The sequence below is a fragment of the Heteronotia binoei genome, chromosome 18 (assembly GCF_032191835.1).
Source record: "Heteronotia binoei isolate CCM8104 ecotype False Entrance Well chromosome 18, APGP_CSIRO_Hbin_v1, whole genome shotgun sequence".
Classification (NCBI taxonomy): Eukaryota; Metazoa; Chordata; class Lepidosauria; order Squamata; family Gekkonidae; genus Heteronotia; species Heteronotia binoei.
The window spans coordinates 8,792,088-8,808,369 of NC_083240.1; the positions used below are offsets into that span (position 1 = coordinate 8,792,088).

Below are 16,282 nucleotides of genomic sequence, written 5' to 3' on the forward strand. Positions count from 1 at the left end.
GGGGGGGGGGGACGGGGTGGCCCAATATGCAAAGGAGCTCCTGCTAGAATTCCACCCCTGATCACAGGGATATATTGCCCTGGTTGTTTTGAGATCTTGTTCAATCTGACCTGATCCAGCGGCTTGACAAAAAGGGTAGTTTAAGCAAGAGAAGAGGCCTGTTTGTGCATGTTATAGAAAGCATGTAGAGCTGGAAGGGACCGTAGAGGCCATCTAGTCCAACCCCCTGCTCAATGCAGGATCAGCCTACAGCATCCCTGACAATTGTTCGTCCAGTAGCTGCTTGAAGACAACCAGTGAGGGGGGAGTTTGTCACCTCTTTTCGTAGCTTATTCCACTGTTGAACTCCTCTGACTCTAATTTTTTTTCCCTAATATCCAGCTGATACCTTTCCACCTGCAATTTAAACCCCTTCTTGCGAGTCCTGTCCCCTGGTGGCAAGAGGAACAGCTCCCTGCCCTCCTCTACACGACAGCCTTATAAATATTTCAAAAGAGCTGTGAAGTTTCTCAATGATGTTGAGAGCCAGTTTGGTGTAGCGGTTCCATGCGGGGACTCTAATCTGGGACCACCAGGTTTGAATCCCCGCTCCTCCACACCACCTGCTGAGTGGCCTTGGGTCAGCCCCGGCTCTCGAAAGAGCTGCTCTCACAGTGCCTCGCAGGGTGTCTCTTGCGGGGAGAGGAAGGGAAAGGAGATTGTAAACCGCTCCAAGTGAAGGGCAGGGTAGGAACCCAGTTTCCTCCTCTTCTGCGGACCGAACGTTCTCAAATCCCTCAGCCTTCCGTCGGAGGGCTTGGCCTCCATCCCGCATCCGTTTGTAAGCAAAAAAGTCAGTTAACATTCATTTTAAAAATGAAACGTGGGAACCAAAAGGGGTAGAATCGCACATTCCACTCTAAATGCATTGCTTGTAACATGAGAAATGACTCAACGGGTGTATAAGGAAAAGCCAAACGTATGCTGTACAGCGGTTTGTGCTAGAACCCTTTTGCTGCCGTTGGTCCCAGCCCCCGCAAACTTTATTCAGCGCCACTTTCCACAATGCAGCATTTCCTGCCACAAACGAAGCAGGGGAGCCAGGCTGAAAACAGGTGACAGGTCTCTAAAAATCACTGCTTCCCCTCTGGCCTACCCATGACATGTCCCCAGCTCTTTGGAAACCTGTGACCAGTGTTCCCTCTGAGCTGAATTAGCGTGAGCTAGCTCACAAATTTTTAGCCTCCAGTTCTCACGTTTTTGTCTTAGCTCAGAAAGGACGATCCCAGAGCACACTCATTTATTGAAGTAGCTCACAACTTTCGTGCCAGTCGCTCACAAAGTAGAGTCTTTGCTCACAAAGACTCTGCAGCTTAGAGGGAACATTGCCTGTGACCTCCCTCTCACTGCTGTCTGGTTAATGCAGCAAATACAAATGTGCAGGGCTCTATTTTTTGGTAGAAAAGGCCCAGCAGGGATTCATTTGCATATTAAGCCACACCCCCTGATGCCAACATTGTTTCACACAGAGCTAAGCCCAGCAGAACCTCGGTTGCATATTAGGCCACACCCCCTGATGCCAACATTGTTTCACACAGAACTAAGCCCAGCAGAACCTCAGTTGCATATTAAGCCACACACCCTGATGCCAACATTGTTTCACACAGAACTAAGCCCAGCAGAACCTTGGTTGCATATTAAGCCACACCCCCTGATGCCAACATTGTTTCACACAGAGCTAAGCCCAGCAGAACCTCGTTTGCATATTAGGCCACACCCCCTGATGCCAACATTGTTTCACACAAAGCTAAGCCCAGCAGAACCTCGGTTGCATATTAGGCCACACCCCCTGATGCCAACATTGTTTCACACAGAGCTAAGCCTAGCAGAACCTCGGTTGCATATTAGGCCATACCCCCTGATGCCAACATTGTTTCACACAGAGCCAAGCCCAGCAGAACCTCGGTTGCATATTAAGCCACACCCCCTGACACCAAGCCAGCTGGAACTGCATTCCTATGCGTTCCGGCTCTAAAAAAGCCCTGCGGGATGTGCCCGTATTGCCCACAAACTGAAAAATGGAGGCAGTTCTGTCTGCTAGGACAAAATCCAAGTAGGGAAGGTAATGCAACACCTTTAGTAGGATCAGAGTCACAAAACACCTCGTGCTGGAATCTTAGCGGTGCTTCCAGTTGGCCTGGATGTTAAATCCTAATAATAGGGCAGAGAAGACAAAAGATGTAGCTGGGAAAGGCCATGGGTGGAAGCCCTGTCTGTGAGATGTTACCCTCTCTTTGGGAGATACTCTTTGCAAGTAGATCAGGTTAAAGCAGGGGTGGCTACCTGTGGCCCTTTCACACCTCGTGTGGCTCTCCAAGCCCCCACTGCCCCATCGGCCAGCTCGGAACAGGCATTTCTCTCTTTAAATCACTTTGCCAAGCCAGCTACCAGCTTGGAGAATGCATTTCAAGTTAAAGTTGCTTTCTTTCCACCTCTCTCCCCCTCCCCCATCTATTTGCCTGCCTGCCTGCCTTCTTTCCTTCCTGACTGACTGGTGGCTCTCACGCTAAGCAAGTTTGGCCATCCCTGGGTTAAAGTTTGTGCTTCAAGCACGCTGGGGGAAAGAAGCAGTGGCCGATTGAAAAAGATAAAGGCAGTCAAATCTGTCTCTGGATAAGAACACAATGCAGCTTTGCTGGATTCCTATCCCCTGATGCTGCGCCCATCAAATTCTCTTGAGTTGAGCCCAAACGTTTGTCTCAAATCTAAAAACGGAGGCTGCGTTTTTGGGTTCCTGCCTGGAATACAGGTGGTGAGCAAAGCCTCGGGAAGAACAACCGAACAAGATCTGTCAGAAATCCTTGGGTCGAGGTCACATCCAGCTCTCCAAAAGACGGCCTCTCACAAACTGGACTTCAGGGTCTCATTCTCTCTTCGGATCAATCTCCTTCCTTTCCGTGTGGCTCTTCTTCCAGCCTCGCCCATCGTTTCCAGGCAAGAATCCATGAATGACAGCGGACTCCGTCAACGGCCCGTAAAACGTCTCAGATGCAGAAAGGGTAGAAAGCAGGCATCGCAACCATGCGCTCGGGCTCCTGGCAAGCCATTCATACGCATCGTTTAAATGACTGGACCGCTTTTGTATCTTGTTGCATAGCACATCCACAGCTGCGAAGGAAAGAGGAGCTCCAAATCCCTCTCCCCGAAGTGAAGTTGGGAGGGTTCAGTACTTTACCACCTCACAACGGTCTTGACTCCTCCACGAGATGATAAACCTCCATGAGGCCTGTACCGTTTCAGAGCAGAGTTGGCGGCTCATATGTCTGAATGGGCTACTGTTGCACACACCAGAATCCCACATGTAAAAGCCGACATGCTGAGGCCTGCAGATTTATACTCCGCCCTTCTCTCTGAATCAGAGACTCAGAGCGGCTGACAATCTCCTGTATCTTCTCCCCCGACAACGGACACCCTGTGAGGTGAGTGGGGCTGAGAGGGCTCTCACAGCAGCTGCCCTTGCAAGGACAACCTCGGCGGTACTTATGGCTGACCCAAGGCCATTCCAGCAGCTGCGAGTGGAGGAGGAGGAGAAAACTGCAGATTTATACCCCGCCCTTCTCTCTGAATCAGAGACTCAGAGCGGCTCACAATCTCCTGTATTTCCTCCCTCCGCAACAGACACCCTGTGAGGTGGGGTGGGGCTGAGAGGGCTCTCACAGCAGCTGCCCTTGCAAGGACAACCTTGGCGATACCTATGGCTGACCCAAGGCCATTCCAGCAGCTGCGAGTGGAGAAGGAGGAGAAGAATGCAGATTTATACCCCGCCCTTCTCTCTGAATCAGAGACTCAGAGCAGCTCACAATCTCCTGTATCTCCTCTCCCTGCAACAGACACCCTGTGAGGTGGGGGGGGGGGGCTGAGAGGGCTCTCACAGCAGCTGCCCTTTCAATGACAACTCCTGAGATACGGCTAACCCAAGGCCATACCAGCAGCTGCAAGTGGAGGAGTGGGGAATCAAACCCCGTTCTCCCAGATAAGAGTCCGCACACTTAACCACTACACCAAACTGGCTCTCATGAAGGAGAAGGGTTTGAACTAGACTTCTAGGGTTGCCAGTTTGGGGCAGGGGATCTTCCAGTTTGAAGGCCCTGACCCCTCACACTCCATTATACAGTATGGAGACCAATCCCTGCAGGGTATAATGGAGAATTGACCTGTGGGTATCGGGATTTGGGAGGTGTTTTTTGAGGTAGAAGCACCAAATTTTCAGCATAACATCTGGGGCCTCTCCTCAAAAAGACCTCCCAAGTTTCAAAAAAGATCGGACCAGGGGGTCCAATTCTATGAGCCCAAAAAGAAGGTGCCCCTATCCTTCATTATTTCCAATGGAAGAAATGCATTCAAAAGGTACAAGGTCCTTTAGATGTGACGGCCAGAACTCTCTTTGGAGTTCAGTCATGCTCGTCACACCCTTGTTCCTGGCTCCACCCCCAAAGTCCCTAGATATTTCCTGAGTCGAACCTGGCAACTCTACTTCTCCCAGATGTGATAGCTTTCTGTGTGCACAAAGCTTTCATAGGCACAATAATGCAATAATGTGAGCTGTCCCAGCCTGAAGTGATTCTGCTCAAATACAGGATGTATGCACAAGGCCATAAATACAGCAAGGGCCTTTTTTAGGCCATAAATACAGCAAGGGCCTTTTTTAGTGCAGATATTACTGCTCCATTATGTTTTGGCCACTTCCCATATAACTAGATTCTCTGCTTGTAATGGCAAACATTGAGTTGCAAATTCCAGCCCACGGGCAGGAGCTCACAGGAGTTGTGCTCTGAAAGCTCTAAATTTTATTGTGCTTTTTCTTTCTTATCCCCCCCCCCAAAAAAAATACTTCCTTCTGGGCTCCATTATTCAAACCCCCCCCCCCGTGAGAATTTTGCTGAGCTCTTAAGATTTGACAAACTTTCTAAAATATTTCTCCCCACCAAAAAAAAATGGGAAAATAACAAAAACCCATAAAACAGACAGATGAGAATGCAATTTAAAAAGTATGATGGGAGTAAGGTTTTATGATGACAATTCTAATTCAAGAAGCCTTTTAAGGTAGACGCTGAGCTGACATCATTGACATCCTACACCTTCTGGTGATGTTAAAAAGAGCCCCGTGCTGCAGAATGGTAAAGCTGCTGGACTGCAGCCCTAAACTCTGCTCACAACCTGAGTTCGATCCCAGCAGAAGCTGGGTTCAGGTAGCCGGCTCAAGGTTGCGTTAGCCTTCCATCCTTCCGAGGTGGGTAAAATGAGTCCCCAGCTTGCTGGGGGGGGGGGGGGGAAGCGTAGATGACTGGGGAAGGCAATGGCAAACCACCCTGTAAAAAAGTCTGCCATGAAAACGATGTGAAAGCAACGTCACCCCAGAGTCGGAAACGGCTGGTGCTTGCACAGGGGACGACCTTTACCTCTTTTTCTTCTGGTGATGGGAGGGGTGTGCGGCATATGCAAATGAGTGGTGCTAATGAGCTCAGGCACCTTTTTCTACTAACCCCCTGGGGAAATGGATGAGGTTACGTTCTTGGGGGGAGGGGCTTACTCCTGGGAAAGAGTCCTCACAAGGGAATTCTAAACAGAGTCAAACCCTTCTAAATCCATTGAAGTGAGAAGGGGCTTAGCTGTTTTAGGATTGCACAGTTAGTACCTAAGGAGCCTGTGTCCTGCCCCTGGCAATCCGCATTGGAATAAAAGCTACTTCAGTGAAAGCTCTTGAAGTGGGCCAGCAAACAGCCCACCTGGTGGCCCAGGAAGGACGTGGCCTCTCTGTTGACCGTTAGCCACTCAGGTGACCATCCTTGTCACTTTACAGTAGTATCAGAAAGAAGCAGGGGGTTTTTTTGTAGCAGGAGCTCCTTTGGCTATTAGGCCACACCCTCCTGATGTAGCCAGTCCTTCCAAGAGCTTCCAGTAGGCCCTGTACGAAGAGCCCTGTAAGCTCTTGGAGGATTGGCTACATCAGGGGTGTGTGGCCTAATATGCAAGGGAGTTCCTGGTATTTAAAAAAGGCCCTGGAATGGAGCGTCTTCGGACACCCAGAATATGCAGGGATCCGAAGCAGCAAAGCAAGATTCCAGGCTGTGGAGCAGAAGAGGAAATTCTCTTGCAGCAGAGAGGAAGATGGTTCTGCCCGCTCGCCCACTGGGGATTCCGCACGGGCTCCATTGAATCGAATGGGCCAGAGCATCCCAGATTCATTGCCAAGTCCAATTCAAGAAATATCTGGGGGTGGAGTCAGGAGACTTTGGGGGTGGTGCCAGGAGCAAGGTTGTAACAAGAATCATTGAACTCCGAAGGGAGTTCTGGCCATCACATTTCAAGGGACGGCACACCCTTTAAATGCCTTCCCTTCATTGGAAATAATAAAGGATAGGGGCACCTTATTTGGGAACTCATAGAATTATACCCCCTGGTCCAATCTTTTTGAAACTTGGAGGGTCTTTTGAGGAGAGGTACCGGATACTATGCTGCAAATTTGGTGCCTCTATATCAATAAACAGCCTTCCCCCCACCCCGAGCCCCAAATACCCACGGATCAGTTCTCCATTATTCTCTATGGGAATCGGTCTCCATAAGGAATAATGGAGTGCTCAGCAGACATTTCCCTCCCCCCCCCCCTCCTGCTTTCTGATGACCCTGAAGTGGGAGGAGGGCCTCCATACCCGGGGATCCCCTGCCCCCACCTGGGGACTGGCAACCCTAGGGCATGCCGATTCATTGCAACTGGGCATGAGTTGTACCCAACCACTGGGTAACATCTGGATTTGGATCTGATGCAGGATTTAGCTAAAGGACATACCTGTTCATTCCTCCCCCATATTCCCCACCCTGTCCCACACCCACCAAATTAAAGTATTGTGGAGGTTTGAATCTGTTCACCTGGATTCTTTTTTTATACCGTTTTTGTTATTGTTCTTTTTTTTTTTTAATTGTCCACTGGGCATTTTTTTAGGCTCAATTAATGACCACTGTGAATTGCTGTATGACTTCAGAAGGCTGTGGAGTGCTAGAGAGAGCGGCATGACTTCATATCACTACTAATTCGTGTTGTTTTTTGTCAATTGCCATGGAATAAAACATTTGGAAACTCTTCTAGACATCAACGGAGGTGTTTGTCTTTTTATCCCCCGTTCAATTCCCTTTGCCTAACCTCTTGACTGTAGCCTCTGCTCGTCGGGGGCTGCCAACAGTTAGAAGAAGAAGACTGCAGATTTGCACCCTGCTCTTCTCCCTGAATCAGAGACTCAAGAGCGGCTTACAATCTCCTATATCTTCTCCCCCCACAACAGACACCCTGTGAGGTAGTTGGGTCTGAGAGAGCTCTGACAGAAGCTGCCCTTTCAAGGACAGCTCTGCCAGAGCTATGGTTGACCCAAGGCAATTCCAGCAGCTGCAAGTGGAGGAGGGGGGAATCCAACTCAGTTCTCCCAAATAAGAGTCCGCCCACTTCACCACTACACCTAGCCGACTCTCATCACGTAGCCCGAGCTCATCACATCTCAGAAGCTAAACAGGGTCTATGCCTGGCTGGGAGACCACCAAGGTAAACCCTGCAATGGTAGGCAATGGTCAACCCGCTCTGCTTCTCACTTGCCCTGGAAGCCTCTTGCTGGGATCTCCAAAAGTTGGCTGTCACTTTTCGGCACACCTGCATGTATGATTATCAGGGTAGAGAAGCTCAAGGCTTTTTTCTAGCAGGAACTCCTTTGCCTATAAGGCCACCCCCCCCCCCAATGTAGCCAATCCTCCAGGAGCTTACCGGGCTCTTAGTATAGGACCTGCGGTAAGCTCCAGGACAGGGCCATAGCCAGGTTTTTAAAAGTTGGGGGACTTTTTAAAAAGTCAATAGGCACCCTTTCCCATCTACTTGAGGGGTAGGGGCAAAAGCCGGAGGCTCTAAAAATGACCGAGGCGGGCAACCCTATAACTGCATACTTTCAGGTCTGCTTCCCCCTCCCCCCGCCCCCAGCCTAGGAGGTGAGTCTACAGCCTCTCCCCTTCCCTAGAATGGCAGTCCAAACTGAGAGGGTTGCCAGTCTCCAGGTGGAACTCAGAGATCTGGAATATAAGAGAACATAAGAGAAGCCATGTTGGATCAGGCCAGTGGCCCATCCAGTCCAACACTCTGCATCACATAAGAACATAAGAGAAGCCATGTTGGATCAGGCCAGTGGCCCATCCAGTCCAACACTCTGCGTCACATAAGAACATAAGAGAAGCCATGTTGGATCAGGCCAGTGGCCCATCCAGTCCAACATTCTGCGTCACAGAAGAACATAAGAGAAGCCATGTTGGATCAGGCCAGTGGCCCATCCAGTCCAACACTCTGTGTCACACAGTGAGCAAAAACCAAATGCCACCAGGAGGCCACCAGTGGGGTCAGGACACTAGAAGCCTTCCCACTGTGCCCACCCCCCAAAGCACCAAGAATACAGAGCATCACTGCCCCAAGACAGAGAGTTTCATCAACACATTGTGGCTAAGAGCCATCGATGAACCTCTACTCCAGATGTTTAGCCAATCCCCTCTTGAAGCTGGCAATGCTTGTAGCCGCCACCACCTCCTGTGGCAATGAATTCCACATGTTAATCACCCTTTGGGTGAAGAAGTACTCCCTTTTATCTGTTCCAACCTGACTGCTCAGCAATTTCATTGAGGGCCCACGAGTTCTCATAGGGTGAGAAAGGGAGAAAAGGACTTCTTTCTCTACATTCTCTATCCCATGCATAATCTCCAGGCTAGAGAGATCAGTTCCCCTGGAGAAAATGCCAGCGGGAGGGTGGACTCTGGCATGATGCTTTGCTGAAGTCCCTCCCCACCAAGCCCCGCCCTCCTGAGGCTCCACCCCCCCCCCCAAATCTCCAGGAATTTCCCAACCCTGAACCGATAACCCCAACCCACTGCCAAAGTTCTCTCTGGCTCTCCAGATGTTTTTTGCCTATGACTCCCATCAGCCCCAGCCATTGGCCATCTTGGCTGCGGCTGATGGGAGTTGTAGGCAAAAAAAAAAAAAAAACCCATCTGGAGAGCCACTGTTCCCCACCCCTGCTCTAAGCTGAGTTAGCATGAGCTAGCTCGCAGATTTTTAGCCTCCAGATTTTTTAGTCTCCAGGAGCCGTTGATGAACCTCTGCTCCAGATGTTTATCCAATCCCCTCTTGAAGCTGGCAATGCTTGCAGCTGCTCACACGTTTGTCTTCGCTCCGGAAGGATGACCCCAGAGCAAACGAATCGATGCAGGAGCTCACCGCTTTCATGCCAGTAGGTCACAACTTGAAGGCCAGTAGCTCACCAAGTAGAATTTTTGCTCACAAGACTCTGCAGCTTAGAGGGAACATGGCTCACTGCCCGGTCCAGAACAGGTATAAGAAATCCTGCGGCCTTGCCGGAGGCAAGCCGAGATGGGGCAGCCCTTGTTGCTGGCTGCCTGATTGGATCGAGATCCCTCTCCCTCCCTGCCGTGATTTCCCAACAATGGCCTTGTTGTACCAGCGGCGTGAAGGAGCTTGTAACATCAGGGCCTCCCTTTTGTGTGTCTGACGCAAAGCTGCAAGGGGTGGGGGAGGCAGCAGCTGGTGTCTGCTGGTGTGGGGTGAAAAAGAAACGACAACCCCGGCTTGTTGGGAAAGCAGGGATGGGAAGGAATAGAAGGGACGGCCCCGGTTTTTGTGTAATCGAGGCGTTCTACTGTCTCGGGATTGTTTCTTTGCAAACAGATAGGGGCTCTGGCTCGGGGGCAGATCATCTGCTCGGCATGCAGAAGGTTCCAGAAGGGGTGACACGATATAGAGGTTGACAAGGTTATGCACGGGATAGAGAAGGTAGAGAAAGAAGTCCTTTTCTCCCTTTCTCACCATACAAGAGCTCGTGGCCTGGGCACTCGATGAAACTGCCGAGCAGTCAGGTTAAAGTGGATAAACGGAAGTCCTTCTTCACCCAAAGGGTGATTAGCCCACGGAATTCCCTGCCACAGGAAGTGGTGGTAGCTACAAGCATAGACAGCTTCAAGAGGGGCTTGGATCAACATATGGAGCAGAGGTCCATCAGTGGCTATTAGCCACAACAAATTGTTGGAATTCTCTGTCTGGGACAGTGATGCTCTGTATTCTTGGTGCTTGGGAGGGGCAACTGGGGGGGGGGGACTTCTAGTGTCCTGGCCCCACTGATGGACCTCCTGATGGCACTTGGGTTTCAACTTCAAGTGTCCATATGTGTGTTAGGGGTGGGGCTTGTGACTCAGTGATAAAGCATCTATGCGGCACACAGGTTCAATCCCCAGCATCAAGAGCATCTATGCGGCACACAGGTTCAATCCCCGGCATCTCTAGTTAAAAGGATCAAGTGAAAAACCTCTGCCTGAGACCCTGGAGAGCGGCTGCCAGTCTGAGTAGACAAGACTGACCTTGATGGACCAAGGGTCTGTTTCAGTGTAAGGCAGGTTCATACATTCATGTTTTCACCAATTCAAGTATGGGTGTGTTTTTTTTTCCCCACACAAGTCCCTCCTCTAAGCTCAACACGGTCACACAAGGATGAGGCTGCCTGGTGCATCTCTGCATGATTCACTGCTCTGATGAGAGTGGGTAATTCAGCCAGTGGGTCATGTCATCCCTCTTAATGTCAAGAGGCTACTTGGTTACCAGTTCTCAGAAGATTCTCTGCTCTGGGTTTGTTACCTGCCGGTCAGCTGATGCTCCCAGAACAGTGACTCATGCGTCATGATAGATGTGGGCTCCACCAAGTTGGGCCTAATTCTTACTCTTCCACATGCCAAACAGAACAAAACTGCCCCATTCTGAAGCTGAGGAAACTCAGTCCTACCCAACCGGCATGACAACAGAAGTGAACCATTCCTTGCAATGGGCCTTGGAAATCCCTGGTAGGTTGTACCCAAACAATCAGTGACCACAGACTTTCCTTCCTACACCTGCCCCCCGAAACCCACTGGTCCGGAAATGAGTTGGGATGAAGCCAGACCTGCCAAACTTTCTCTAGCAAGAGAGGACAGACCTTTGCCTGTCTGACTCGGTAGCAAAGGCCATGGAAAGAGAAGGGGCCGTTTTGTTCTCTGTCTTCCGCCCTTGGGGACGGTTCCGTAGCGATGGAAAATCTGACCGCCATCGCCAACAATGACGCCTCAGTCGTCTGAGAGGAAAGCTTTCAGAGGGACAGAATGACAACCCGAGTTCCCTCAGGATGGTGCGCTTCGGATAGAAATGATGGCTTGCGACAGCACTCTCGGAGGGCAGACGTGAGCGTCTGTGGGGGGAAACCGGCACGATGCGACTGGCAAACATCATGAGCTCATTGGTGTTTCTCGTGCTCTGGATTTCCCCTAAACAGATGTGGAATTTGCCCGGCTCCATATTAGAGCTGCGTCAAATGCTTATTTTGTGCTGTTCTCTGGGGGGGGGGGGGGGGTCAGCAGCTGCCGGTTGGAACCTGCGTCTCTTCTCCATACACACACACACATCCGTCTTACAAAAACTCAATCGGTGGCTGTTTTGTGTTCTTGAGATCTTTAATTCCTAGCTCATTCTCAGCATCAGCTCTCGCAGCGGCTCACAAACATTTGAACGCTCCGGGATAAGAAGATTCTCTGTTTAAAATACGGTAAAGAAGATCCATTCAGACTTATGGGCGTTCAATGAAATTGCTGAGCAGTCGGGTTCGAACGGATAAAAGGAAGTCCTTCTTCACCCAAAGGGTGATTAACACGTGGAATTCACTGCCACAGGAGGTGGCGGCAGCTACAAGCATCGACAGCTTCAAGAGGGGATTGGATAAGCATATGGAGCAGAGGTCCATCAGTGGCTATTAGCCCCAGGGTATAGATGGAACTCTCTGTCTGGGGCAGTGATGCTTAGTATTCTTGGTGCTTGTGGAGGGGCACAATGGGAGGGCTTTTAGCCCCACTGGTGGACCTCCTGATGGCACCTGGTTTTTTGGCCACTGTGTGACACAGAATGTTGGACTGGATGGGCCATTGGCCTGATCCAACATGGCTTCTCTTATGTTCGAAAAGGCCCTTTTTTGACAAATTAACTGCAGAGAAGGTTGTTGGCAATCCTGCCTATCAGGCTGGCTGGAAAACACACACACTGCAGGAGAGTAGAGATGATTGACTTTTCCACCTGGGCTTCTTTGGGCCACAAATGAGGGACCCCCCCCCCCCAAAAAAAAGGGCTGGCCCTGATAGGCATTGGCTGGATTTCAGGCACACAGTTGCCAACTATTGGGGGGGGGGATGTTGGCCAGCCCCTATGCTTTCTGAGAGGCTCTGATCCACAGAAATTAACCAGCTCTGTTTTTCATGGCCTACGACAAAGCAGGATCCGTACAAACACATGACCGGGAGGCCAAACTGTGGCTCAGGAACCACATGTGGCTCTTTCACACATCTTATGTGGCTCTCGAAGCCCCCACTGCCCCATCAGCCAGCTTGGAGATGATATTTCTCTCTTTCAATCACTTCGCCAAGCCAAGCCAGCCAGCAGCTTGGAAAATGCATTTAAAGTTGCTTTCTTTTCACCTCTCCTCCCCCATCTATTTTCCTTCCTTCCTTCCTTCCTTCCTTCCTTCCTTCCTTCCTTCCTTCCTTCCTTCCTTCCTTCCTTCCTTCCTTCCTTCCTTCCTTCCTTCCTTCCTTCCTTCCTCCCTCCCTCCCTCCCTTCCTCCCTTGTCTTGCGGCTCTCAAACATCTGACGTTCATTCTATGTGGCTCTTACATTAAGCAACTTTGGCCACCCCTGAGTTAGATCCTGGCTCTATCAAGGTCACTATTGGCTGCTCTGGCTAGTGGTGGTGAGGTTGCCAACTTCCAGGCAGGGCCTGGAGATCTCCTGGAATTACAACTGATCTCCAGATAAGCTCAGTTCCCCTGGATAAAATAGCTGCCTGGGAGGCATTCTTACCCTGCTGAGGTCCCTCCCTTTCCCAGCCCCCCTCCCGTGGCTCCACCCCCTCCCCAAATCTCCAGGAATGACCCTACCTGAATTGGTGTGACCCTATCTCCATCACCTGTAATCTCATATTTTTGACTGAAGACACTGCGGAATTGAACCTGGGATCTTCTGCATGCCAAGTGGATGCTCTTGGACAAGTCCTTTTTCCAAACGTCTTCCTATGCGCCTAGTTAACCCAAATGTCTTCCTATATGCCTAGTTAACTCTAGTTATTGGATCATAGTTATTCAGAACCAAGTTTAACCAAGATCGATATGCTTTACTCTTAAGGCCCTCAAACGCCCTGCAGCAGCCCTGCAATCCTTTGCCCATTTAAATGGAAATAAAATCCTACTGTGTTGGATGGGCCTACACTCCCAGGTAAGTCTGCCTAGGAGCGCAATTGTATTCAGTTGGAGCACTCTCGCCCTCTAGTGGCCACTTGGGTTGAAAGAGCAGGATCATCGCTTCAGAGACAGAATTGCCAGCAAGTCGACACAGCGTTGATCGAAACTGGTTTAAACAAGTATTTATTTCCCCCAAGGCATCCTGGGAACTGTAGTTTTGTGAGGGGGAAATCCAGGAAGAGAGCCAGTCACGGCATTGCAATTCCTCGAATATGGGTTTAAATATGTGTAAAACCATGATGATGATGATGATGTTTTAATTAGGCTGCTTTATTATGTTTTTGCAGTGCAGACGGGTTACTCAGAGAGCAACCATTTCAGCGTTTTTCCATAGATGTCTGAGCTGTGTGACCCGTTCCGTGCAACTGGGAGAGGCGAAGGCGGTACCTGATTCCTCGTCTGATGAAAGAGTGCTTAGAGCACACGAAAGCTTACATTCTGAATAAAACTTGGTTGGTCTTAAAGGTGCAAATTGACTCCTACTTTGTTCTGCGTTTCCCAACTGACTGCTTCAAATGAGGGCTCACTGTGACAAACATTATTTGAAATGAAATGCTTGTGATAATTGCTAGGCATATTCCTCACATTTCTAACCCCAAAAGAGCACATTTGCATGTGGGGTTTTTTTTTTGTTAAAAAAGCCCAAAAGAGGATGGAAGGTGTAGGGGAGAGGCCATGTAACCCCAGGGCAGCTAGATAGGACACTCTTGTGTTTTGTCCTAAGAAAGAAGACACGCGCTTTTAAAATCAGCTGCTGCCTACATATATACCAACAGGGCTGCCATCTGCTCCGAGGGAAACATCCGCCTGTGCTTTTCAGCAGCCGTTGGAGGCGCACAAGTGAGCAACAGAACGAAGTCCGGGTACGGTTGCCAAGTCTGGGTTGGGAAATACCTGGAGACTTTGGGGGGGGGGGTCCGGGAGAGGGCAGGGTTTGGGGAGGGCCTCAGCAGGGTACAATGCCCTAGACTCCACCCTCCAAAGTTGCCATTTTCTCCAGGGGAGCTGATCTCTGCCAGCTGGAGATCAGCAGCAAAAGCGGGAGATCTCCAGGTCCCACCTGGAGGCTGGCAGCCCTAGAACTGGACTGTGGTACAGGTTCAAACTAGGGTTGCCTGGTCTGGGTTGGGAAACACCTGGAGACTTTGGGGTGGATCTAGGAGAGGGCGGGGTGTGGGGGACGGTAGGGGCCTCCGCAGGGTACAGTGCCCTAGACTCCACCCTCCAAAGCAGCCATTTTGTCCAGGGGAAGCTGATCTCTGCCAGCTGGAGGTCAGTTGGAAAAGCGGGAGATCCCCAGGCGCAGCCTGGAAGCTGGCACCCCTAGGACTCTAAAAAGTTACAGGTCGTCCCCTGTGCAAGCACCAGTCGTTTCCGACTCTGGGGTGACGTTGTTTTCGCAACGTTTTCACTGCAGACTTTTTAGGGGGTGGTTTGCCATGGCCTAGGACTCTCGGGGCACCTTTAAGACCAACCAAGTTTAATTCTGGGCGCAAGTGCCTGCACGCTTCTCCAGATACCTAAGCAATAGCCGAACCATGTTCGACCCCCGAAAGGAGGCTGCAGCCCAATGCACAGGAGCAGGGAGCAGGGGAAACGTTGGCAACCCTGAAGCCCCAGAGATCAGTCCTGCTTTCCGCCCCTTCCCTGGCCCATTCAGCAGCTGCATCTTGTTGGGGCAGGAAAGCCCATTTCCCACCCCACCCCGTCTCTTTTCCTGGGGAAGAGCTGGAAGAAAGGGGGGAGCCTGCTCCTTTAAGATCTGCTCCACCCGTTGCCGGGCGGCGCCTGTTGCCAAGCGGGGCGGGGCGGTGGGCGGGGGAATCCCCTTGCGCGAGCGGTCACGAGGAGGGCTTCCCCCTCAGCGGGCACGTGGGGGCGAAGAGGCGTGTCTCGGCTCGGTCCCCCTCTCCGGCCAATGGGCGGCTCGGGCGGGGAGGAGGGGCGTGGCCTGGGCGCGGCTGTGTCTGTGCCGGGGGAGCCACGCCCTTGGGCTCTTCTCCCTTCGCGGCGATCCGGGCTGGGCAGCTGGCGAGAACGGCGGTGGCGGCGGCGGCTTCTGGGCTTCGCTGCATCGGCTGCTCGGCTCCGCGCCGGCCTTGCCATGACCTCCCGCAGGTAAGGCCGAAAGGGCAGGCAGGAGCTGCATTGCAAAGTGCATTATTATTATTAGTTTCCTTGCTGGCATCTGAATGCAAGAACCGTGGAGCCCGGTGCTTTGGGGACTACCTAGATGCTGGGCATGGGCATGTTTAGCCTGGAGAGGAGGCGGCGGAGAGGTGATAGGATCACCATCTTCAAGGACTTGAAGGGCTGTCATATTATAGAGGATGGTATGGACTTGTTTTCTGTGGCCCCGGAAGGTAGGACCAGAACCAATGGGTGGAAATTAAATCCAAAGAGTTTCCGGCTCAACATTAGGAAGCACTTCCTGACCGTTAGAGTGGTTCCTCAGTGGAACAGGCTTCCTCGAGAGGTGGTTGGCTCTCCTTCCTTGAAGGTTTTTAAACAGAGGCTAGATGGCCATCTGACAGCGATGAGGATCCTGTGAATTTAGGGGGAGGGGTTTGTGAGTTTCCTGCATTGTGCAAGGGGTTGGACTAGATGACCCTGGAGGTCCCTTCCAACTCTATGATTCTGTGCCTCAGAAAACTCCCCAGCAAAGCACGGAAAGGAAATGGCTCGGCCTTGCTGTCTGTTATCATCTCAGAGTTAGACTGCTGCTGTCTGTGGAGGCTCGCTGCGGCTCAGAGCAAACATCCGTGGAGTCGGGCCTGTTTCCCAAGGGCCCTCACCAGAGGCCTTTAAGAAGCTGCCACCCCACTAGAGTGGGGAGACAACAGCCCTTTGGGCTGCCCCTGCAGGTGGAGGTTCCATTGCTAACTCTTCCCAGGCAGAACCGGTC

The 16,282-nt window shown here is 51.2% G+C and overlaps 1 protein-coding gene across 2 annotated transcripts in view; it reads left to right on the forward strand.

Moving 5' to 3' along the window:
* The first annotated feature begins 15,374 nt into the window (after positions 1–15,374).
* Positions 15,375–16,282, forward strand: part of LOC132587189 (tyrosine-protein phosphatase non-receptor type 11-like) — a 95,281-nt gene continuing 94,373 nt past the window's right edge. For both annotated transcript variants that reach the window (XM_060259439.1, XM_060259438.1), the window contains exon 1: positions 15,375–15,495. In XM_060259439.1, coding sequence (XP_060115422.1) covers positions 15,482–15,495 — 14 coding nt within the window. In that variant the 5' untranslated portion in view covers positions 15,375–15,481. The remainder of the gene's footprint in view (positions 15,496–16,282) is intronic.